Source organism: Myotis lucifugus, unplaced genomic scaffold (assembly GCF_000147115.1).
Source record: "Myotis lucifugus unplaced genomic scaffold, Myoluc2.0 scaffold_84, whole genome shotgun sequence".
NCBI classification, from domain to species: Eukaryota; Metazoa; Chordata; class Mammalia; order Chiroptera; family Vespertilionidae; genus Myotis; species Myotis lucifugus.
In genome coordinates, this window is record NW_005871132.1 from 2,856,942 (window position 1) to 2,883,408 (window position 26,467).

At 42.5% G+C, this 26,467-nt stretch overlaps 1 protein-coding gene across 17 annotated transcripts in view; it reads right to left on the bottom strand.

Annotated features, from left to right (window-relative positions):
• The window catches only part of GSK3B (glycogen synthase kinase 3 beta), a 179,095-nt gene that overhangs the window by 115,068 nt on the left and 37,560 nt on the right, over positions 1 to 26,467 (bottom strand). For all 17 annotated transcript variants that reach the window (XR_002829820.1, XR_002829819.1, XM_014457738.2 and 14 more), the window contains one exon: positions 7,295 to 7,488. Coding sequence is in view for 15 of the 17 variants with exons in the window: in XM_014457738.2 (XP_014313224.1) it covers positions 7,295 to 7,488 (194 nt within the window). In the remaining 2 variants the exon portion in view is untranslated. The remainder of the gene's footprint in view (positions 1 to 7,294; positions 7,489 to 26,467) is intronic.

Consider the following 26,467-nt stretch of genomic DNA (forward strand, 5'->3'; position numbering starts at 1 on the left):
GATCAGGGTGGGGGTCCCACTGGGGTGCCCTGCCAGCCTGGATGAGGGGATGATGGCTGTTTGCAGCTGGTCACACCCCCTTCGGGTGGGGGTCCCCACTGGGGTGCCTGGCCAGTCTGGGTGAGGGGCTGAGGGCCGTTTTCAGGCTGGCGGGTTACTGAAGCTCCCAACCTCTCCTTTTTTTCTTTTTTTTAAAATTAAATCTTTATTATTCAGATTATTACATTTGTTCCTCTTTTTTCCCACCATAACTCCCCTCCACCCAGTTCCCATCCCACCCTCCGCCCTCACTCCCCACCCACTGTCCTCATCCATAGGTGCATGATTATTGTCCAATCTCTTCCCGCACCCCCCACCCCCCTTTCCCCCGAAAGAATAGTCAGTCCATTCCCTTTCTATGTCCCTGATTCTATTATAATCACCAGTTCATACTGTTCATCAGATTATTTATTCACTTGATTTTTAGATTCACGTGTTGATAGATGTGTATTTGTTGTTCATAATTTGTATCTTTACCTTTTTCTTCTTCTTCCTCTTCTTAAAGGATACCTTTCAGCATTTCATATAATACTGCTTTGGTGGTAATGAACTCCTTTAGCTTTTTCTTATCTGTGAAGCTCTTTATCTGACCTTCACTTCTGAATGATCACTAATTAGTGATCATTAGCTTTGCTGGATAAAGTAATCTTGGTTGTAGGTTCTTGGTATTCATCACATTGAAAATTTCTTGCCACTCCCTTCTGGCCTGCAAAGTTTCTGTTGAGAAATCAGCTGACAGTCGTATGGGTACTCCCTTGTAGGTAACTGACTTTCTTTCTCTTGCTGCTTTTAGGATTCTCTCTTTGTCTTTGGCTCTTGGCATTTTAATTATGATGTGTCTTGGTGTGGTCCTCTTTGGATTCCTTTTGTTTGGGGTTCTATGCGCTTCCTGGACTTGGAAGTCTATTTCTTTCACCAGGTAGGGGAAGTTTTTCTGTCATTATTTCTTCAAATAGGTTTTCAATATCTTGCTCTCTCTCTTCTGGCACGCCTATAATTCGGATGTTGGTATGCTTGAAGCTGTCCCAGAGGCTCCTTACACTATCTTCGTATTTTTGGATTCTTTTTTCATTTTGCTTTTCCAGTTGGTTGTTTTTTGCTTCTTCGTATTTCAAATCTTTGACTTGATTCTTGCGATCCTCTGGTCTACTGGTTGGGAATCTGTATAATATTCTTTATTTCAGTCAGTGTATGCTTAATTTCTAGTTGGTCCTTTATCAGAACATCAAGGGTCTCACTAGATTTCTTGAGGATCTCACTACATTTATCGGCGGTTTCTAGAAAATTCTTGAAAAACCTAAAAAGAGTGGTTTTGAACTCTATATCCAGTAGTTTGCTTTCCTCCATTTCTGTCATTTGTGACCTGTTTCTTTGTCTTGGCATTTTTTATGCTTCGCTGTGTCGATAGATTGGCTTTCTGTGCTAAGTGTCCCAATTACCTGAGATAGACACTCTTGGTGCACCACCTTGTGGGCTTTGTGCACAGTCTTGTTGTAGTTAAGCCTTGATTGTTGTAGGTAAAACTGGAAGGATTTGACCTCCAGGCCAATTGGCTGTGAGAATCAGCTGTGTCTACGGTGGGAGAACTTCTGTGCTGGAGACACCCTTATGTGGCAAGACTTGCTTCAGTGGGGCTTGGTGCTCACTGAGTCTGCCCCCTGAGTGTGTCCCTTATAGATCTGAGGAGTTATAATTGGAAAGTCCCAGTCTGACCACTGGGTACACTGGTTCTTGGACCTAAGGAGGTGCTAATCTAGTCTCTGCCTGCAGCTACCCAGCAGAAGCCAGCTGTAAAGCAATGCAAGTTGCCCTGGGGCCTTGGGGCAGCTGCAGTTTGTTATTTTCAGATTACAAAGGGCGGGGCCTTTCACATGCAAAAGCCTCTGTGCATGGCTTGGGTGGGGCGGGTCCCAGGGAATCAACAGGGCAGGAGGAGCGAGCAGTATGGCTGCTCTCAGTCCTGCCTTCAGAGGTCCTGGCTATCGCTGCGAGTGCCTCTGAGAGAAAGCTGCCCTCGAGGTCCGACCGATGCCAGACAGTCCCGTTTCTCCCGTATGAGTCTGGGTCCCCAGAGACTCGCCTGGAACTGGAGCTCAGAGCCTGAGACTCCCTCCCGATTGAAAAAGGCAATCGTGTCCTCGGCTGCCAGCCCTCTCCCCATGCACCTCCGCACCTTTGTATTTTACATCGGCACCGCACTTCCTCTGATTCTCGGTATGCTTTTCTCTTTCCTTCTAGTTGTAGAAATTCTACTCAGCCAGCCTTCCTGTGGTTCTGGATGATGTCCGTTATGTCTTTTAGTTGTATTTTTGAAGTGGCTGTGCAAGGCAGCAATCTCCGATGTTTACCTATGCCGCCATCTTGGTTTCCCCCTCCTTTTTATTTTTCATTCTGGGATTTATTTACCTTCTCTGGCTGTCACTGGAACTGAGAGCCGGCTTTAGCTCTGAGGCTTGGCTCCAGCTCTGAGACCTCGGCTGCTGAAAACAGGTATCTGGGTTTGTTTGGGTTCTATAATTGAAACTCTGCTGCAGCTCCAGCTCTGAGGCCCGGCTGGCTGAAAGCAGGTTTCTGGGGTTTGTTTAGCTTCTATAATTGCAACATTGTTTCTTAGAGTGCAGCTCAGAGGCCGGCAGCGGCAGGCGGGGAACGTTGGCTTCCTCCATCACTGGAGCAAGCAAGCCTCCTGCTCGCTTCATCTGCCTGGCTGCCGGCCACCATCTTGGTTGGCAGGTAATTTGCATATCACCCTGATTAGCCAATGGGAAGGGCAGCGAAGTTAAGGTTAATTACCATGTTTCTCCATTATTAGATAGGATTATTCTCTCTCTTCTTATTTCACCAAAACAAACTGCCTCTCATTGACACTAGCAAGTTCAGCAGGTTGTCTTATGTAATTGAGCAAGGAGAAGACTCCATTCCAAACTTTTTCTAGAAATACGTATTATTTCATGAAATCCTAGCCAACAGGTATGTAAATCAAAGATGTAAACCTACAAAATTTTAAGAGATCAAAAAACTCCTACTTTTTATGATAATCAAGAGAAATAAATTGATCACTATATTTAAAAAATCTTCTTTTTAAATAGTTAACATTAGCAAGGAGAACTAAGAATACTTTAATTACACAAAGGAAAGATGATACAATGGAAATAATTGAGCTTGGTGTAAGGCAGCTTGCCACTTTTTAGCATGTTGGAGAAAAAAAAACACAAAAAAGAAACAATAGCAACTATACAATAGCAACAAAAGCCATAAAATTCTTAGAAATAAAGTTAACAAAAAATGTCAAAAGCTTGTATAAATAAAACTCCTGAGAGACACAAAAGTTAACTTGAACAAATGGAAAAGATAACCTCTTATTCCTAGATAATTAAATATCACAAATAGATTAGTTCTTACTAATTTATAAAGTTAATGAAATTCCAATTTAGAATATCAACAACCTTTGTTTTGGAATTAGCCAAAAGGATACCAAAGTTCATACAAAAAAATAAACATTCAAGAATAGCTAGAAAAACACGAAAAAGAAAAGCTACATTGGTGAATTAGCCCTACCAAAGAAACAAACAAAAACATTTTAAAGCACTGTAATTAAAACAGTGTGGTACTGACATAGCAGTATGCAAATGACCTACTGGAACAGAATGGAAAGTCCAGAAATAGACCAGTACATGTGGAAATTTAGCATATAATAACAATGGCATCTTAAATCAGTGCAACCAAGATAGACCTTTTAATAAACTGTACTAAGACAACTGGTTAATGATATAGAAAGAATAAAAATTAGATCAATAACTCATATCATACATAGGAATAAACCCCATACAAAGGAATAAACTTCAAACGAATCAGAAATCTAAATATAAAAAGTGAAATCTTACCAAGTACTAGAAAAAAATAAGAGTGAACTTCTCTTTACCTGAGGAAAGGGCTTTTTTCTATAAGGAAAGACTTTATAGTGAAAAGGCTTTCTAACCATAACTTAAAATCCGGACATGATAAGAGAACAATAAGTCTGACTACATGGTGGGGAGGGGTGAGTTTTACATGGCAAAATATAGACTATATAAAGTAAAAATACTACCCTTTACACAGATAAAGACTAAATCCATAATAAACTCTTCAGAGTTAAGACAAAAAGACCAAAATCCATTTTAAAAATGGGTCCCCCAAAAAGACAATTCACACACAAATAATAAAATGGACAGTGAACAGATGAAAAGATGGTAAAGTACATCCACAATAAGACTGTAAATTAGCCGAAACCGGTTTGGCTCAGTGGATAGAGCGTCGGCCTGCGGACTGAAAGGTCCCAGGTTCGATTCCGGTCAAGGGCATGTACCTTGGTTGCGGGCACATCCCCAGTAGATGTGCAGGAGGCAGCTGATCGATGTTTCTCTCGCATCGATGTTTCTAACTCTCTATCTCTCTCCCTTCCTCTCTGTAAAAAATCAATAAAATATATATATATATATAAAAAAAGATTGTAAATTAAACTACTACCTACCAGGCTGGCAAATTTTGAAAAGTAAAGCAATGCATGTTGTCAAAGCTGTGGGGAAATAGGCACTCATATTATTGCAGTGAATGCAAATTGGTATAACCCTTATGGAGAGGAATTTAGCAATATCCAACAAAACTGCGTATGTGTTTATGTTTTGATGAAGCAGTCCTACTTGCTCTTAATCTACACTGAAGATATACATCTAATTTCAAAAGGACATATGTAAAAGGTTTTTCATAACAGCACTCTTAGAGATTTACAAAATACTAAAAAGAAATTAAATATCCACACATGGAAGAATGGTTGAATCAATGCTGCAATGCTATGCAGCTATAAAAAGGATATGCAATGATTCCCAGGAACCATAGCTAAGAGAAAAACCAAAATACAAAAGAGTATCTCTAATGTATTCCCTACCTTTCATGTAAGAAAGAAACCAAGAAAATTATTCTTAACTGCTCATTTGTGCAAAAGAAACCCAGATAAAATAAACTAAAACATAATGAGATTGGCCATCTACAGGGAGTGAGCACAAACAAGACAGAGAGAATACGAGGGAAAAATACTTGTATATTTCTGGCTTTTGGAACCAGGTTAGTGTTTCAGATTTTTTTTAAAAAATCAAAAAGAATGGGGATAAAGTTCTAAGAATGGATAGATACATACTGAAACAGATGAACCAAACTGTATTTCAAATAAATAACGTAACTATGCTAGAGGAAAAAATTTACATTAAAAAAAAAAAAGACAAAACCAACTCAAATATCTCTGAACAGAATATATGGGTTTGATACAGCGATGATAAAATGTAATAAAGCACTCTGGAGTCAGACTGCTTGGATTTAAATACTTGGCCATTTATTCATGTGCTAAGTGTGACCCTGGACAAGTTAATTTATCATTTCTTTGTGCACAGTTTGCCTAATCCAAATAATAACCAATCTCATAATACTAATGTTATGTCTCAAATAAAACCACGCACGTAAAAACGTTAGATCATTGTGCATATAAAAAGTACTTGGTATTTGCTATCATCAACTACTAATCCAAAGAAAACATTGAATATATGGGCAACCAAGAGACACACATAATAAAAATGGAGTCCTTGTCATGAAAAAAAAATTTGGAAATTTTCTAGTTTTCAAGGAATTTAGAATAGCAAAATGGCTGGCTGGAATCATCTGAGAAATTTCATAAAGGAAGAATCTGACATGGGTCTTAGACTTAGATGGAAGAATGGGAGTGATATGGAAAGATAATGGGAATCTGAATAAAAGCAGAGAGGTCATAAAGACCAATATAGGTCAAGGGCCGTGACACAGAAAAGTTGGAAAGCTGAGTATTTGAAGATTAGGCAAGACTATGGAAGCTCCTAAATGTATAATTGAACTGGACAGGTTTTATTTTCTAGACTATGAGGAACTATAGGAGATTTGTATGTAGGAGAAACAACATGACCAAACTGAACTGTGGGATTATTTTAGTGTTGGTAAATAGAAGGGACCAGAAGGAAGAGATCAGAAGTAGAGTCTTATGAGTGGTTCAGCCAAACAATGACAAGGGCCTGACTAGAATGGTAGTGATGAGGAAAGGAAAGAAGGGATAAATCAACAAGGCAGTGAGGGGGATAAAAAAAAGAAATCAAGTTTGATAATGATTGCATATGAGGTATGAGAGAATAGGTTTTAGAGAATAGAAGAGTCTGAATGACAAGATAAATGATAATGCCATTAGAAGGAAAAAGGAATTCAAACCAACCGAAATGATTTCTATTGGGTCTTAAAAGTTAAGTCAGGGTTGTATAAGAAGCCTTGACAATTTGAGATAACAGCACAACATTGAGATACCAAGAACCAGTGGGTATTTGGCAACATGGGAGCAGTGATTCAGAGAGAGAGAACTAATGACAAAATCTGTAGATTTGTTTCCTAAGAAACTAAAACCACCTTAGAATGTTCGAGACATTCTAAAGCAAGACACTAAAATGTGTGCTACTTCAGAGCAGTAATCACCTCACTTTTTTTACATCCCTTAATGTTTAGCATAGTTCCTAGCACATGGGAGACTCTCAGTAGAATGTTGCAGAGGTAGGAGGAGTAGAGAAAGGTATAGAACTGCATGTCTTACTAATGGCAGAACCTTGACTATAGCCCAGGTCTCCTGACTCTCCACTATACCATAACATAGAGATGACCTCCAAACATCCATTCATAGGATCCCCTAAAGAAATGGTGTAAGAAATGACAATAAAATGAACTGTGGGGATTGCTGGTTTCTAGGGACAAAGAGAGACATAAGAAAATAGTAAAGAAAGATCAAAGTTATTGTGGGGGGTGTTGGTGTGTGTGGGAGATGATAATGTTGAATAATAGATTCAAAGGAAATATTTAAAGAAAGGAAGCAAAGTCAAAAATATCAAATGATCCTCTGCTACAGTCAATGTTTCTCTGGTCTACTATACCTGTGAGACCCAAGGCAGGAGAGGTAACTTTTTAAAAGTAGAAAGTAAGATGTTTTAATCTACCTTTCACAGCATTTTAAATGCATCAATCACTAATAGCAGTAGATAAAAAATAATGCAATCTTCAGTAGATTTTATTTCTACACAACATATAGCAGAAAATAAAATCACTATAGTAAATAGTTGAGCTGAACAAAAATATGCACAATAAATGAAATGTGAAGCAAAAAGAAACAACTGAAAATCATGTATTAATAGCAAAATACATGAAATACTGAAGGTCTTACCTTAAATCTCTTGTCTTGCAATACTTTCTTGATGGCAACCAATTCTCCTGAATCACAAAGTTTGGCTTGATATACCACACCAAATGACCCATTTCCAATCACTTTAGTGTCTGTATAGCTGACTTCTTGCGGCCTGTCTGGACCCTGCCCAGGAGTTGCCACCACTGTGGTCACCTTACTGCCATCCTTGTCTCCTAAAAGAAAAAAGGTATAGACAAATGAGAAATGTAAAGAATTAAACAGAGAAAATTGCCAAAGTATACAAATTAAACTATATTCTTTGCCACAAGCTATTTTTAAATGTTTATTTTAGTTTATCATATAGAGTTACTTCAACTATTTGTTTCAATTTAAGTATTTCTTTCCCACCATTTATTCAGTAATTCTATAGATCAGGCGCACCATGCTTTATACATGTGACTCTATATTTAATGGAAACAACACCATGAATATAATAGTACTATTCCCATATTAAACATAATGGGAAGAAAGGTGAACTCACTAAGGTTTGAATCCCTACCTATACAATTCTAAAAAGCCCTAGTTATTTCCTCAAGGCTTCCTTATTGTACTTGAAAATAAAATATGTGAAGTTGCAAATGTCTAAATATGCTCACTCTATTCACACCACTCTGCCTTTAGGAAGGTAAGGCTTTGAGTTTTTTGCTTCTTCATGTCTTATTTCTTTTAAGAAAACAGTGGAATGACTCTCAGAGAAAGGTCAGATGGAGAAAAGTAACAGGGAAAGAATGTTAATTTGGGGTAGGAAATGCAAAATCTATTCTGAACTTAGCTTCATTCATAAGTAGCTCACTGGCTCTGGGGTATCTGCCCACTCATGGCCCTCTCCTACCTTTTTTGCCTTTCTTCACCTGACCCCCTGACCCAGGAACAATCTAAAGACTCTGCAATTCAAGCTCAAGAGTTACTTCCTACTTGGCATAGTTCACAATAATCTTTTCCTCTGAATTCTTAATCTACTCTAAACTATCCTATGCTCCCTAGCACCTAACTTTAGAGCTCTAAATTATTATTGATTTCAGAATACACACAGATTCTTATGAGTACAATCATTTGAAGTAGCAATTATGATTTCTGCTACTTCTCTCTTCTTTGACAAATCTAAAACCAATTCTCAGTACAAAATAAGTCCATAGGCTCAATGACTAAACTACACATTTTCCTTTTTGTCCTCTACTACTTTAATTATCAATTTTATTTTTAAGATGCTAACCTAATAAAAGAAAAAATAATGTAATATTTAACTCTAGATAGCAAGTCAAGATTATGAAGCATTCATTTGTACCTCATATATAAAAAGATAAAAACTAGATTAAAAAATATAATCTAGTTTTCCAATGGCTTGAGTGTTTTCTCCTACCAAATATAAAACTGTAAGATAAATGAGTATACAAATATTAGTGGTATATTATAACCAATATTTTAGTCATTTAAGTTCACAGAGGTATTAATATACACAAAAGTCAATAATATGCACAGTCTATATTATATTAAGGACAGCTATCTTTTCAAATTAATTTTTTTTATTGGTTTCAGAGAGAGGAAGGGAAAAGGAGAGTTAGAAACATCAATGATGAGAGAGAATCTCTGGCTGCCTCCTGCACTCTCCTCGCCCCCCCCCCTCCCCCCCGTTACTGGGGATGGAGCCTGCAACCCAGGCATGTGCCCTGAGCCTCCTGATTCATGGGTTGATGCTGAACCACAGAGCCACACAAGCCAGCTATGGCCAGTTATATTAAACATATGTCTTTAGTTCCAAGGTGAACCACCCCAACAGGTATGATTTAGTTAGCACAAGTCCAACACCACTTCTAGAAAGAATAACTTAAATCTTGTCAACACCATCATTTTACAACAGTATCACATATGCTTTAAATGCTTTAAATGTATATAAACCTGAACACAAGCCAACACATATGTAACAGTTCTCAAGGTTTTCAAATGCTCTCTTCACATCTCATTTCCAAGTAAAAGAAATCTTAAATATACTTACTAAAAAAACTAGTTTAGCCCAGCCGTTTTGGCTCAGTGGACAGTGCGTCGTCCCTCAGACTAAAGGGTCCTGGGTTCAATTCCTAGTCAAGGGCATGTACCTTGGTTGCAGGTTCAATCCCTGGCCCTTGTCGGGTGTGTGCAGGAGGCAACCAATTGATGTGTCTCACTCACATCAATGTTTCTATCTCTCTGTCTCTCCCTCTCCCATCCACTCTCTCTAAAAATCAATGGAAAAATATCCTCAGGTGAAGATTAAAAACAAAAAAAACCAAACAGCTTAGTTTAATCTAAGCTGAGCTCTAAGTCATCATGCTCCATTCCCCCCAAATACGCCATTACTTCTGTTTCTGACCATGTTAACCTTAACTCAATTTTTCAGGTTGACTACAAACTTATATACTACTAGAGGCCTGATGCACAAAATTCGTGCAAGAGTAGGCCTTCCTTCCCCTGGCTGCCAGCACCAGCTGACTCTGGCACCCGGGACCCTGACTTCTCTCCGGCCACCAGCAGGCTCCCGGGACCTGGGCTTCCCTCGCAGCCCCGGCTTCGTCTGGAAGGTTGTCCGGGAGGACATCCGATCTAATTAGCATATTACACTTTATTATTATAGATAAGTTATTTTCTTCTTCTTTGAAAAATAAACTTATATTATAGCACTCCTAAAGACAGAATCAGTCTTTTGAAATTAAACTCTTCATAAAGAGATCTAGAAAGGTTAGATCCAGAAAGATTAAAATCCAAGGTATTGAATACATTTCCTTATAATCCAATTGTCCCAAAGAAAATTTGAAACAGAAGTGATTTAAGACCAGATTTTTTAAAAAAAGAAATGAACTATGAATTAATAATGCCACTGAACAAGTTGCTTGCAAAACCCCACAGGCATAATTCACAAAATAAAGCATTACCATTTTTTATTAAGATTAAATAAATAGATTTTAAGAATGACTGCTGTATTCTACAATTTTAACTGAGAACAAAAGCTGTCTGGGATATAATCAAAACTTATGCTTTTCCACTGTATAACCATATCTCAATAACAAAAACAGCAGTCACAGCTCTGTTCTTGCTCTGATAAGAGAATTTAAGCAATATATGATTGTGTAATGACTTTCTCCTCTTGCCTCCTCTGAGGCTGCATTTCTAAAAAAAAAAAAAATCACATTTTAGAGAAATGGTTTCAGAGCCTCAAGAATCAGCTATGAAAGCTATCCATCAAAACCCTGGGATTTATTATCTCTTTAACCTCAAGTATACTTGGGAACAGCGGCTACCCCAGCATCATCTACACTAATAAAAGAGAAACATGCAAATTAACCATCACTCCGTCACTCCGCTACACCCACCAGCCAATCAGAGTGACTATGAAAATTAACCCAACAAAGATGGAGGTTAATTTGCATATGCAGGCACAAAGCGAAGACTGAAGACGACTAAAGATGGCGGCGGCCACGGAGCTGGAGCAAGCAGGAGGCTTGGGTTGCTCCCGGTGACGGAGGAAGCCAAGCTTCCCACGGCCCTGGGCTCCTCTCAAGGAGGGGCTGGGGGCCTGGGCTCCAGTCAAGGAGCTGGAAAAAAAAAAAAAGGAGGGGCTGGGAGCAGCTGGAGCGGAGAAGCCAAGCCTCGCTGCTGCGGCTGGACCAAAGGCCTAGGTCGCGGGTGCCAGAGTTAAACCGGTGCCGGCAGCCAGGGGAAGGAAGGCCTATTGCACAAATCTTCGTGCAACAGGCCACTAGTGATTTGTATATAAGAAAATGCACAAATCAGATAATTCTGTAAAAGTATTAAAAGCAAAGTAGGAAGGTAAACAGATAGGTCCTATAGAAGCTATCACTGAAAGAGACTCTAGAGGCCTCCTAATTTAAAACTGATTGGATGTGGACAAGGACCAATCGTTTCACCTTCCTGTACATTTAGTAAAAAAATACTATCTTAAGAATTTACTATCTTAGCAGAAATTAAAAAATTTACTCTCTTTCAAGTAGAGAAATTGCTAAGAACTCTTTCGGGCTATACTCTACTATAAAATCCCTAGGTATATTAGGAACAATGACTCTCAGGCTTTCTACCTCAAGCATCCTGGAATTTTTATTCAGAAATCATCAAGCTAATCCATCAGACTACTCCATCAGAGATCTGAAATAGGAGAGCTGTACAGAATGGCAAGATATCACTGGGGATGACTTGGCCTGAGCATTAGTAGCACATGGGATAGTCAGCAGCTAGTGTGCCAAGGAAAAGCGTGTCATCACTTGGCATTGTAATTTCCTGAGTTAGCAAGAAAATAACAGCTGTATAAAATTTCACTGTACAAAGAACTTTCCAATTCATTATTTCATCCACTCTAATATTTATAATAAAATGTAGAGATATATTATTGTTTACTATGCAAATGAGAAAAGTAAGACTAAGAGAGAATAACTTGTCCGATGTTACAAAGCTTTAGCAGAACTCTTCACTTGTCTCATGCTGCCTCTGCTATATTTTACAACCTTCCTACTACAGCTGAAAGACTAACTTTGTATACCATTATACCTCTAAAGCAGAAGATAATTCTGAAAACATGATGTAAAAAGAGTAATAAGAAGTAAGAGAATAAATGAATAATCTTTTACAGTTTTTAGGCCTCAATCATTCAGTTATTAACAGCTAAAAAGTTCTTTCTAAAAATACTCTGGCAGCATAAGATTTCGAAACTTCTCCCCCCTACCCCCCAAAGCACATGGAAAACAAAAATGTAAAACAACTGATTCTGTGATATTCAATCATTTAACATTTGCTACTGGAAAGGAGATAATTTTGGGCCTTAGCAATAGAGCAGCATTTTAAGCTCTGCTAACAAGAGACCAAAAGCTAGAAATCATAATCTGCCTCATTTTTAAAAAGAAGTCACCACTTTGCCCAATACTAAACTTCCAACAATACATAGTATAGTGAATCTCAAACTAATTACAATAAAATTGGTCTCTCAAAAACGCCACAGTCTCCAAGGAGCAACAACAGCAGAACAGTGGGAACAGGGAGTCTCCAGGCCCTCTCTCCAGCCAAAAGACTCCTGGGATCCTCTATTTCAATTAAAACTCACTCAGGTGGTATTAATTTCCTAACATAACTAGAATACAATTAAATCCCCTACTCTTTACCACAATAGATAAATCTTAAATATATAAATCACAATAGGCTCCTCATGAGGCAATGGAAAGATGGCCTACAATACAACCATTTTCTATTGAATGCTATCTAATCTAATAAAAGAGAAACATGCAAATTGACCACACCTCCGCTACACCCCAAGCCATGCCCACCAGACAATCACAGTGACTATATGCAAATTAACCCAACCAAGATGGCAGCCGGCAGCCATGGAGCTGGAGCAAGCAGGAGGCTTGGTTGCCCCGGCGATGGAGGAAGCCAAGCTTCACACCTGACCTGGCCGGCTGTGGCCTCTGCTCAAGGCAACAAAGTTTCAATTATAGAAGATAAATAAATCCCAGATACCTGCTTCCAGGCAGCCTCCACTGGGAGCTTGGGTGGCTGAGGGCCGTGGCCAGCCTGCAAACAGCCATCAGCCCCTCACCCAGGCTGGCCAGGCACCCCAGCAGACTCGGGCTGGATGTTCTCCACCCCTGCTTTAACTCAAGAATAAAAGTTTCCATGAAGAAATAAGAGAGTTTAAATAAAGTTTGTCACAGAAGCCCAGAGAAACCACACACCACTATCTGTGACTACAAGTAAGATATAAAATATTTTTGTGAGAGTTTTGACCTAACAATAGTATTAATAGAGAAAAGAGTATTGCCTATTGTTTCTCTAGCAGGAAGAGAAATACCAGATAGCTATTTTTATAGATGTTTAACAACAATATGGCAAACACTCTTGAAAACTATTATATAAATTATTCAAAAGAACCAAGAAAAAAAATTATTTTTAGGCATGATTAAGACTGTCTGAAGGGTAAACAATGACCACTGTCAAATTTTCAGGTTTTTAAATCAAAGTTCAAACAACTCTTTATCCTAAGTAACTGGCTAAGGAACGTCTATTAAAACAAAATATTCTCCCCAAAATAAACAAAACAGCTTAGAAACATGAAAACAACATAAAAATTAAACAGCAAAAGAAATAAAAAAGGAACTGAGGTCCACAAAATCAGTTGTACAAATTCTGAAATAAACGTATTCTTATCATGAAATAGAGGCTCTATTAAAGCTCTAGCCACAGTGCACCTGACTCACTTACCTTGGTGCAAAACTATGAAGAAAAAAAGAGAATGCCAACCAAGCAGCTGAACCAGTCATATCAGCCCTAATGAACAGTATTATACTTTTAAAAATTTAGGGCAATTTCTATGTAACCTTGATGTGATTAAAAATCCCTCTAGCAGGACCCCTTAGACAACATTCATCTCCATATGGTTCTATCTAAAGAACTGGGAAAAAACAAAAGAATTACTAAATTTTCTTTGGGGATAGGAAGAATAAACAAAAGGAGAGACGGGAAAACAAAATGAACAGATTTGATACATGGGCTGGCTCTGGAGATGTTTCCCTGTATACCACTTCTAGAAACAGGAAAACACAGTGGTAATGGATAAAGATGAAACAGAAAAGACTCCAGAGTCCTTGACATCACAATAATACCACATTTTCAATCACAGTAAGATACCATGCCAAAGAAATTAACAAGCATCAATTCTAAAGAACCATAAAATTCCCCTTTAAAAAATAAAAAAAACCTCAGGCAAGTTTTTTCCTAAGAGAGAAGCATAATGGTGTAATATGGGCTCTGAAGTGATATCAAAGTTTGAATTACACATTCTACCACTTAGTATCTATAAAGTGAAAATCGCTCCTACTGTATAGGGATGTTGTGATGAGAAAGTACAGGTTAAGCAGGGTTGTTCTTGTTGTTGTTGTTGTGTGTGTGTTTTAAGTTCATGCCATACAACTGATGCTCAATAAATTATAGTTTCTCTGAAATCTGAATTACTGGCAGTAGAAACAGAAAAAAAACATTCTTCTGCTCTGTTACGCCCTTTTACGAGCCCTACTACAGTGCTTATCATATGTTTTAAAATTATTAAGAGTCTGAGCCCTCACTTGACTAAGCGCTCTTAGGAAAGCCAGACATTACCCAAATCATTTACATTTTCCTAGTGCTTATTAGCACAGGGTTCAGCACAATGCAAGTGCTAGCAAATTTTTACTGTTGAATTTATGTAAGAATCACTTAAGCAGAATTGTTAGGATTTGGGAACTAACTACTTTATGCTAAACATTAAGCAATGCTTTTGCTTCTTTTATGCTGGCATTGATTAGATACAGATCCCTAGGGGTAAGGTATATAGAAAAGCCTTACAAGCAGTAAAACAGAATAGAAGGCTTACTGAAAAAAATTGCAACAACAAGTAGCCAAAGCCAATTTGCCACATGTGGATTTATTTACAGGTAGGAGAATTACTCTGTTTTATAACTCTGATTTCTATGGAGCATCAATATGTAGCAATGGATAAGAACTGGGCAAGGGACATCCCTGTGTTGGTCAGTAACTGGTGATGGGTATCTTTGGAAGTTGTTTAGAACTGGGAATGAGGAACAATGTGCTACCTTGGGATTTATATATGCACAAATTCCAGAGTTGTTTTTTTGTGATGTGGGACAGCAACCAGAACTCAAATATATACATTAGGGGTACTTTTTAAATATAAATTTTATTATTATTATAAGCAAATATGCTGTTATCTTTAAACTTATAAAAAGTAAAATAGTGTAGTTTAGCCAGATCAACTACAGGAGATTCCTAAACTGTGTGATGTAGAGATTTAGTTTTCATATTCTTTTTTTCCTTATTGATTAGAAATATTGCTTTTTCAGTCCCCAATCAACATGTTTCTTATTTAGAGTAAACCAGTGAAAAGAAAAGAAAAGAAAAGAAAAGAAAAGAAAAGAAGAGAAGAGAAGAGAAGAGAAGAGAAGAGAAGAGAAGAGAAGAGAAGAGAAGAGGAGAGGAGAGGAGAAAAGAAAAGAAAAAAGGCAATGTTTCTTGTATTCCTGCAAAAGTAGCAACTGTGATTAACTAGTGGATTATTACTTTGTATTCTGATAAATCTGTTAAAGTGCTTAAATGTTTGCTATCTGTTCACTGATTTGATTTTCCTTAGATGAATTCTGGCTCTCCTTTTATTCATAAGCATTGGAAAGTGTATTAAACTTGGGAAGCCAGCCCGGGTCCCGGGTGCCTATTTTATTCCAGTCTTCAGTGAGCATAATATTAAAATCAATATTCTACAAAAATTTTTTAATGTATTAAGTCTATTTGGTCTGCCTTCTGACAACTCAAATCCCTGCAAATTTAACAGCTCACTCCGTCTTTTCCCTGAACTATGCACCTAAGTTATCCCCACCCCTAAATCCAAAATAGCCCAGCATATAAACATACATATATTTTCACATGCATTTTGTTTTTATTTATTTATTTATTTATTTATTTATTTATTTATTTATTTATTTATGTTAATCCTCACCAGAGGATATTTTTCCATTGATTTTTAGAGAGTAGAAGAGAGAGGGAAAGACAGAGAGAAACATCATGTGAGAGAAACACATCAATTGGCTGCCTCCTGCACCAGTGAGCCCTGACCAGGACCCAGGATGGAGAGGAGCCTGCAGCCAAGGTACATGCAACCCACCTGGAATAGAATCTTTGCAGGCCAACGCTCCATCCAGAGCCAAACTGGATAGGGGTTCACATGCATTCTAAAGTGGTGGTTACAAACCTAAAATGTTCTGGTAAATTGCAAACAGAGGGAGAGGAAAAAGGGCAGAATGGGATTTGTTTTCTCCCAGAAGACTTGCTTACTCTAGGTTAGTCGTATTACCAATTATAATTTAACAATATGGATGAACAGGGGATGCTGTAATAAATCATAAATTCCTAACTGGGCAGGTCATGGCGAGTAGTCATGCCCCAGGCCTATAACTTCTTTAGTGAAAGGTTTTTAAGCAAGCCCCGTTTATTGTTTTTATGCATCTAGGTTAACACACCTTTGAAATGCCAAGATACTTCTAGAGAAGACCACCCTCAAGAGAGCACACAATTTTAACTATCCTGTACTCCAACCCCTGCTTGCTTTCTCCCACCTGCATGTAATCTTCCTTACGTTTTCTCTTTAGTTTCAAATGCATAAAAAGAACTGAAAAATTGTTATTTTATGGAGCATTTGAGATCTTGCTTCCAGGCAACTTTCATTAGTTTTGGCTCAAATCCTATCTAATAATAGAGAAACATGGTAATTAACTGTAACTTCGCTACCCTTCCCATTGGCTAATCAGCGAGATATGGAAATTAACTGCCAACCAAGATGGCAGCCGGCAACCACGCAGCTGAAGCGAACATGAGGCTTGCTTGCTCCAGTGACGGAGGAAGCCAAGGTTCCCAGCCTGCCGCAGCCCAACTCTGAGCTCCAGATGCAACAATGTTGCAATTATAGAAGCTAAACAAACACAGAAACCTGCTTTCAGCCGCCAGCGGGCTCAGAGCTTAGAGCCAGTGGGCTCAGAGCTTAGAGCGCCAATGATGGCAACAGAGTTCCAATTATAGAAGCTAAACAAACCCAATACCTGCTTTCAGCCAGCCACAGCCTCAGAGCTGAAGCCGGCTCTCAGCTCCAGTGACAGCTATAGAAGGTAAATAAATCCCAGAATAAAAAAAAAAGAAAGAAAAAAAGGAGAGGTTGGGAGCTTCACTCACCCGCCAGCCTGAAAACAGCCCTCAGCCCCTCACCCAGACTGGCCAGGCACCCCAGTGGGGACCCCCACCCCGAAGGGGGTGCGGGCAGCATGAAAACAACCATCAGCCCCTCATCCAGGCTGGCGAGGCACCCAAGCAGGACCCCTACCCTGATCCGGGACACCCTTCAGGGCAAACCAGCCAGCCCCCACCCATGCACCAGGCCTCTATCCTATATAATAAAAGGGTAATATGCAAACTGACCCTAACAGCAGAAAGACTGGGAATGACTGGTCATTATGACACACACTGACCACCAGGGGGCAGACACTCAATGCAGGAGCTGCCCTCTGGTGGTCAGGGCACTCTCACATGGGAGGAGCTCTGCTCAGCCACAAGCCAGGCTGATGGCTGCCAGTACAGCGGTGGTGTTGGTAGCCTCTCCTGCCTCCTCAGCAGTGCTAAGGTTGTCCGACTGCAGCGTAGGCCTGCTCCCCGCTGGCAAGTGGACATCCCCCGAGGGCTGCCAGGCTCCCAGAGGGATGTCTGAATGCCATCTTACGCCCAATCCACCGGGGAGCGGGCCTAAGCCAGCAGGTGGTCATCCCCTGAGGGGTCCCAGACTGCGAGAGGGCACAGGCCGGGCTGAATGACCCCCTTCCCCCCCGAGCGCACAAATTTTTGTGCACCGGGCCTCTAGTCTATACTAATAAAAAGGTAATATGCTAATTAGACCGGGAGAGCTTCCAGACGTCCTTCCGGACAAAGCCATGGTTGCGGGGCCGAGGCAGAGGCGGTTAGGGGCGATCAGGCCAGGAGAGGAGGGCAGTTGGGTGTGAGCAGGCCAGCAGGGGTGGGGGGGGCAGTTGGGGGCGAGCAGGCCGGCATGCAGAGAGGTTAGGGGCGATCAGGCAGGCAGGCAGGCAGGTAAGCAGTTACGAGCCAGTCGTCCCGGATTGCGAGAGGGATGTCCCAGATTGGAGAGGGTGCAGGCCGGGCTGAGGGATCACCCCCACCCCATGCATGAATTTCGTGCACCGGGCCACTAATCTATAATAATAAAAGGGTAATATGCTAATTAGACCGAACATCATTCCGGACATCCTTCCTGAGGAAGCCAGGGCCAGAAGGAAGCTAGCCCGGGTCCCGGGTGCCTGTGGGCAGCCCTAAGGAAGCCAGCCAGGGTCCCGGGTGCCTGCCGGCAGCAGGAGGAAGGAAGGACTACCCTTGCATGAACTCCAGGTTGATCAAACTCCCAAGGGGACAATTTTCATATTAGCCTTTTATTATCCTATCTAATAATAGAGAAACATGGTAATTAACCGTAACTTCACTACCCTTCCCATTGGCTAATCAGCGAGATATGCAAACTAACTGCCAACCAAGATGGCGGCCGGCAGCCAGGCAGCTGAACTGAACATGAGGCTTGCTTGCTCCAGTGACGAAGGAAGCCAAGGTTCCCCACCTGCCACAGCCCAGCTCTGAGCTTGCTCTCTAAGAAACAATGTTGCAAATATAGAAGCTAAACAAAACCCAGAAACCTGCTTTCAGTCAGCCGGGATCTCAGAGCTGAAGTCGCAACAGAGTTTCAAATACAGAAGGTAAACAAAGCCCAGAAACCTGCTTTCAGCAGCCGAGGTCTCAGAGCTGGAGTCGAGCCTCAGAGCTAAAGCCGACTCTCAGCTCCAGTGACAGCCATAGAAGGTAAATAAATCCCAGAATTAAAAAAAAAGAAAAAAAGGACAGGTTGGGGGCTTCAGTCACCCGCCAGCCTATAAACGGCCCTCAGCCCCTCACCCAGACTGGCCAGGCACCACAATGGGGACCCCCACTCTGAAGGGGGTGTGACGAGCTGCAAACAGCCATCATCCCCCCACCCAGGCTGGCCAGGCACCCAAGCAGGACCCCCACCCTGATCCCGGACACCTTTCAGGGCAAACCAGCCAGCCCCCACCCGTGAACCAGGCCTCTATCCTATATAGTAAAAGGGTAATATGCCTCCCAGCACCGGGATCAGCGGAGCCGCGAGGCCTCACTGCCCAAGTGTCAAGTGGAGCTGCGAGGCCTCCCAGCACTGGGATCAGCGGAGCCACGAGGCCTCCTGGCCCCTGGAGCAGCGTGACAGGGGGCAGCGCCCAAACCCCCTGATCACCCTGCGGCTCTGTGTGTGACAGGGGGCGGGGCCACAACCTCCCTATCCAGCCTGCTCTGTGTGTGACAGGGTGCGGCGCCCCAACTTCCCCATGGGCCCTGCTCTGTGTGTGATGGGGTGGAGCCCCAACCCCCTGATCGGCCCTGCTCTGAATGTGACAGGGGGGAGTGCCCCAACCCCCTGATCCGCCCTGCTCTGTGCATGATGGGGGGTGGCGCCGCAACCTCCCCATCGACCCTGCCTTGAGTGTGACAGGGGGCAGCACCCCAACCCCCCAATTTGCCCTACCGTGAGCATGACTGGGGGTGGCATCGCAACCTCCTGATCTGCCCTGCTCTGTGCATGACAGGGGGGAGCTCCCCAACCCCCTGATCGGCCCTACTCTGTGCTGACAGGGGGGAGCTCCCCAACCCCGATCGGCTTTGCTCTGTGTGTGACAGGGGGCAGCGCCCCAACCCCCCTGATGGGCCCTGCTCTGTGCGTGACAGGGGGCAGCGCCCTAACTCCCCTGATGGGCCCTGCTCTGTGCGTGACAGGGGGCAGCGCCCCAACCCCCTGATTGGCCGGCTCTGTATTTGACAGGGGTGGCGCCACAACCCCCTGATCCGCCCTGCTCTGTGCGTGACAGGGGGTGGCGCCGCAACCTCCCCATCGACCCTACCTTGAGTGTGACAGGGGGCGGCGCTCCAATCCCCGAATCGGCCCTACCCTGAGCGTGACTGAGGGTGGCATCGCAACCTCGTGATCCGCCCTGCTCTGTGCATGACAGGGGGCGGCGCCCCAACTCCCAATCGGGCCTGCTCTGAGCCAACCAGGGGCTGCGGGCAGGCACCTAGGGATTGGCCTGCCCTCTGCCACCCGGGAGCGGGCCTAAGCCAGCAGGTCGTTATCTCCCAAGGCGTCCCAGACTGTGAGAAGGATACCCCCGCCCCGCCAGTGCACAAATTTTTGTGCACCGGACCTTTAGTCCTATATAATAAAAGGCTAATATGCTAAGTGTCTGGTCGTCGTTCAACCAATCAAAGCATAATATGTTAATGATATACTAAGGCTGCTCAACTGCTTGCTATGACATGCACTGACCACCAGAGGGCAGACAGTAGACCAGTCGCTATGATGTGCACTGACCACCAGAGGGTAGATGCTCCAACTGTTAGCTTGCTGCTGAGGTCTGGCAGATCAGGACTGAGCGAGACAGGCCAGACACACCCTGGAACCCTCCCATGGTCCCTCCCTGGCTGGCCAACCTCCCACATCCCTCCCCGGCCCTGATCATGCAACACTGGGGTCCCTCGGCCAGCCAGTTTTAGCCCGAACCCACAGGGGAGGCCAAGGGGCCCCACTGCTGCACAAATTTGTGCCTCTAGTGTAGGATATTTACAAAACTTTCAATGGAAAATATGTTCTAAATTCCAAAACAACTGATGAACTTTTAGAACACTTTTACAGGATAAGACTTTTCTGCATAACCTGGAGGGGAAATACACCTAAATTATTATGGATTAACTAGTTAAAGTGGAAATGAGATAGGGTACCTTCTCTAAGAACTTTACAAGATTCTCTTTAACTGAGAAAAATAAAATAGCCCGATAATAAGTAAGAGTTCTGTCATTAACTCCATTTTTGCAAGGGACACTATACATTTTCAAATAGTAATTAATTAATTTTTTGTTTACATTACAACTATCTGAGAAATTATGCTACGTTTATAGTTAGTAAGAAATATGTCTAAGAGAAAAATATATACGGGAAAAATACATAAAATAACACTCTCCCAAGAAGAAAAAACTTTAGAGATCCTAGCACTGCCATTCAAACAGGGCAAATCCCAGGCCCATCTCTACACAGAGATACTGACAGACCAACTGGGTCAATTCACAAAGCAGAATCCACTTAGTATTTCTCCCCACAAAGCTCTGCTAGAAGAGATGCTAACTAGGCTCTGTTAAATAAAGGCCACTGGAATGACACAGTCCTACACTCACAGTGGGACTATAGTAAGACTTGGCTCCAACTGCCACTGCTTAAGAGGTATGGCTCTTGCTAGTGGGTCATAGAAGAGCATGCTGGGACACCTGATGCCAGGGCAGAGTATTTCCCACATTGCTGACTCATTACTTACAGGATCAGAAGCCTAGAGGACTTAAAGGCAGAAAATATTTTCTTTTATCATACCTACATGTCAAATTTTGCCCTTTGCAGATGGTCTTTGTTATTTCCTACTGTTTCATATTTGACGTAATGACAAATCAGGACAGGAACAGCATAAGTCTAAGAGTAACTGGCTGGCTAAATTTTTTTTTATACCATTATCTCCACAATCTGCAAAAATATTAGAAACATACTCTTTTTTTAAAGGAAATCAGTGGAAAAGTCAGTGCTATTTAAAATGGGGGAGGAGAGACAATTCTATACCTTGAGTACTTGGACATTAATAAATCATCTCTGTGTGTTTTTATTAAAAATTAATTCTCGGGGAGAAACCAAGATGGCGGCATAGGTAAACACTGGAGTTTGCTGCCTCGAACAACCACTTCAAAAATACAACTAAAAGATGGAACAGACATCACCCAGAACCACAGGAAGGCTGACTGAGTGGAAATTCTACAACTAGAAGGAAAGAGAAAAGCATACCGAGACTCAGAGGAGGCGCAGTGTAGGAGTAAAATACTAAGGTGCAGAGTGCATGTGGAGCAGGCTGGCGGCTGAGGGCGCGGTTGTCGTTTTCAATTGGGAGGGAGTCTCGGGCTCTGAGCTCCAGTTCCGGGAGAGTCTCTAGGGACCCAGGCTCATACGGGAGAAGCGGGACTGTCTGGCATCGGTCGGAACCCGAGGGCAGCTTTCTCTTCGAGGGGCTTGCAGCGATTACCCGGACACTGAGAAGCAGAGCCTCTGAGGGCAAGTCTGAGAGCAGCCATAACTGCTAGCCCCGCCCTGCTGATCCCGTGGGACCCGCCCCGCCCAAGCCCTGCAGGGAGGCTTTTGCTGGATGGCCACAGGCAAAGGCTAGATTAGCACCTCCCTAGAGATCCAGGAGCCAGGAAGCCCAGAGGTCAGAGTGGGACCATCCAGTTTGCAGCTCCCTGGAAACATAAAGGACACACTCAGGGGGCAGACTCAGTGAGCACCAAATCCCCATTGAAGCAAGTCCTGCCCCAGAGGGGTGTCTCCAGCACAGAAGTTCTCCCACTGCAGACACAGCTGATTCTCACAGCCATTTGGCCTGGAGGTCAATTCCTCCCAGTGATACCTACAACAATCAAGGCTTAACTACAACAAGACTGTGCACAAAGACCACAAGGGGGTGCACCAAGAGTGTCCTCTTCAGGTAATTGGGGAGGCTGAACCCTAGAGGACACTCAGCACAGAAAATCACTTTTTCAACACAGGGAAGCATAAAAAATGCCGAGACAAAGAAACAGGACACAAACGAAAGAAATGGAGGAAAGCAAACTGCTGGATATAGAATTCAGAACCACACTTTTAAGGTCTTTAAAGAACTGTCTAGAAGACGCCGATAAATATAGTGAGATCCTCAAGAAATCTAGTGAGACCCTCGATGTTGTGATAAAGAACCAACTAGAAATTAAGCATACACTGACTGAAATAAAGAATATTATACAGACTCCCAACAGCAGACCAGAGGATCGCAAGAATCAAGTCAAAGATTTGAAATACGAAAAAGCAAAAAACACCCAACTGGAAAAGCAAAATGAAAAAAGAATCCAAAAATACGAAGATAGTGTAAGGAGCCTCTGGAACAACTTCAAGCATACCAACATCCGAATTATAGGCGTGCCAGAAGAAGAGAGAGAGCAAGATATTGAAAACCTATTTGAAGAAATAATGACAGAAAAACCTCCCCTACCTGGTGAAAGAAATAGACTTCCAAGTCCAGGAAGCGCATAGAACCCCAAACAAGAGGAATCCAAAGAGGACCACACCAAGACACATCATAATTAAAATGCCAAGAGCCAAAGACAAAGAGAGAATCCTAAAAGCAGCAAGAGAAAGAAAGTCAGTTACCTACAAGGGAGTACCCATACGACTGTCAGCTGATTTCTCAACAGAAACTTTGCAGGCCAGAAGGGAGTGGCAAGAAATTTTCAATGTGATGAATACCAAGAACCTACAACCAAGATTACTTTATCCAGCAAAGCTATCATTCAGAAGTGAAGGTCAGATAAAGAGCTTCACAGATAAGGAAAAGCTAAAGGAGTTCATCACCACCAAACCAGTATTATATGAAATGTTAAAGGAGTTCATCACCACCAAACCAGTATTATATGAAATGTTGAAAGGTATCCTTTAAGAAGAGGAAGAAGAAGAAAAAGGTAAAGATACAAATTATGAACAACAAATACACATCTATCAACAAGTGAACCTAAAAATCAAGTTAATAAATAATCTGATGAACAGTATGAACTGGTGATTATAATAGAATCAGGGACATAGAAAGGGAATGGACTGACTATTCTTGGGGGGGAAAGGGGTGTGGGGGATGCGGGAAGAGATTGGACAATAATCGTGCACCTATGGATGAGGACAGTGGGTGGGGAGTGAGGGCGGAGGGTGGGATGGGAACTGGGTGGAGGGGAGTTATGGTGGGAAAAAAAGAAGAACCAATGTAATAATCTGAACAATAAAGATTTAATTAAAAGAAAAAAAATTAATTCTCACAGGTATTTATAGTATACACATCCTTTCTATTTTGTAAGTATTCTCTCATATTAATGTCACAGAGTAGGCTCGGTGACAGAAAATTCTAAAAAATATTGAGGATAGAAAAGGAAAAAAGATAACAGTACAAGTTTTGGTTCAAGTACAGGTACATTGTCATTAATGATTAACTTATCACATGCTGAATAAGCACTCCCTGTGTAACAGACAGGTACTATGCTAGGAACTGGGGTTAAAAAATAAATGAAGAAACACCAATCAGAAAGGATATATGCACCCATATGTTCATAGCAGCACAATTCACCATAGCTAAGATCTGGAAACAGCCTAAGTGCCCATCAGTAGATGAATGGATTAGAAAACTGTGGTACATCTACACGATGGAATACTATGCTGCTGTAAAAAAGAAGGAACTCTTACCATTTGCAACGGCATGGATGGAGCTGGAGAGCATTATGCTAAGTGAAATAAGCCAGTCAATGAAGGAAATATACCACATGATCCCACTCATTCATGGATAATAGAGACCGTTATAAACTTTTGAACAATAATAGATACAGAGGCAGAGCTGCCTCACACAGATTGTCAAACTGCAGCGGGAAGGCCGGGGAGGGTTGGGGGGCAGGAGGGAGGCGGGTAAGAGATCAACCGAAGGACTTGTATGCATGCATATGAGCATAACCAATGGACATAAGACACTGGGGGGTAGGGGAAGGAGGGGATTGTCAAGGGCGGGGGAAAAAAGGACACATATGTAGTAATACCCTTTGTAATACTTTAAGCAATAAAAAAATTTTTAAAAAAGTAAATAAAATTTAGAGACCTGGAAAAAATAAGAAATAAAAATAAAAATAAAAAATAAATGAATGCAACAGACAAGGCCCCTTCCCTCATAAAGCTTTTTGTTCAAAGAAAATGCATTAATGAAATCTGGATTTATTATTTATTCAAAATCTGGGTTCAGTATATCCTATAACTTAATAGAGGAAGGTACCTTATTATTTTCACATGTTTCACATGCCTTGGATAATCATAATAATCCTGCTAAGTGCATGAAATTACCTCCATCTCACAGATAAGGAAACTGAGGCTCCAGGAAGTTGAGACTTATTTAGAGATAACAAACTAATAAGAGGGCCTTATTAAAAGAGTTGTTCTAACTCTTAAGTGTCAACTCCATTACTAATATATCAACCTGCTTCTAAGAAAAGGCAAAACAGAAAAAGGCACTACTGGATGCTCAGATTGAAAAAATCTCATCTACATATATAAAAAGCCAGCGACCGGAACACAGTAATGACCGAATGACTGATCACTATGACGCCCACTGCGGCCAGCGAGGCCAGCAAACCGGACTACCAGGGGTGGGGCTGGCTGGCCAACCTGCCCCCCCGCGGCCCTTCCCCCTGGCTGGCCTGCCCCCAATGGGCCCCAACCACCCCAATTGGGCCACAGCCCCTCCCCCCAGCTGACCCTGACCCTGACTGTCCCCCCTACCCCAATAGGGGTTGGGGCCAGCCAGCCAACCAACCTCCTGCAGCCTCTCCCCCTTCCCAGCCCCACCCCAGATCGCCCCCCCCAAAACAGGGGCAGGGCCGGCCGGCCAACCACCTACAGTCCCTCCCCCTAGCCAGCTCCGCCTCCCCCAATCAGGGGCAGGGCTGGCCAGCTAACCTCCCACAGCGCCTCCCCACAGCCAGCCGGGCCCTGATCAGGATATCGGGGTGGGCCCGCCAGCCAACCTCCCACCGTTTCCTCCTCCCTACAGGGCTGGGCCAGCCGGACCCCACCCATGCACAAATTTGTGCACTGGGCCTCTAGTCTACACTAATAAAAGAGAAAGATGCGAATTGACTGTACCTTCGCAATGCCCAACAGCCAATCAGGAGTGAGTAAGCAAATTAACCCAACAAAGATGACGGGTGAATTTGCATATCAGTTGCTGAGCAGCTGAGGGCAGGGCGGGACACAGGCATTCCACATAGCTCCAGCTGCTCCAGGCCTCTGGGCAGTGTGGGAAGGCGGAAAGGTGGCTCCAGGCCTCTAGGCACCATGGGAAGGCGGAAAGGCGGCGCTGGGCCGGAAGGAAGGCAGTGCTGGCAGCCAGGGGAAGGAAGGCCCATTCTTGCCCAAATCTTCGTGCATCGGGCTATTTTAAATAAAACTTAAAGTCACTGAGAAGTGAAGGACTTCTAATTAAGCAGATTATAAAATTAAACATCTTATCTACACTAATAAAAGTGAAACATGCAAATTAACCATCACTCCGCCACTCCGCTACACCCACCAACCAATCAGAAGCGAGTATGCAAATTAACCCAACTAAGATGGCAGCAGCCACGGAGCTGGAGCGAGCAGGAGGCTTGGGCTGCCCCCAGCGATGAGGGAAGTCAAGCTTCCCGCCTGCCCTGGCCAGCCCTGGGCTCCGCTCAAGACCACAAAGTTTCAATTATAGAAGATAAATAAATCTCAGATACCTGCTTCCAGCTCCGCTCTGTCCTCCACTCAAGGAGGCGCTGAAAAAAAAAATAAAGAAAAAAAGGAGAGGCTGGGAGCTTGGGTTGCCAGGGGGGCGTGGCCAGTCTGAAAATATC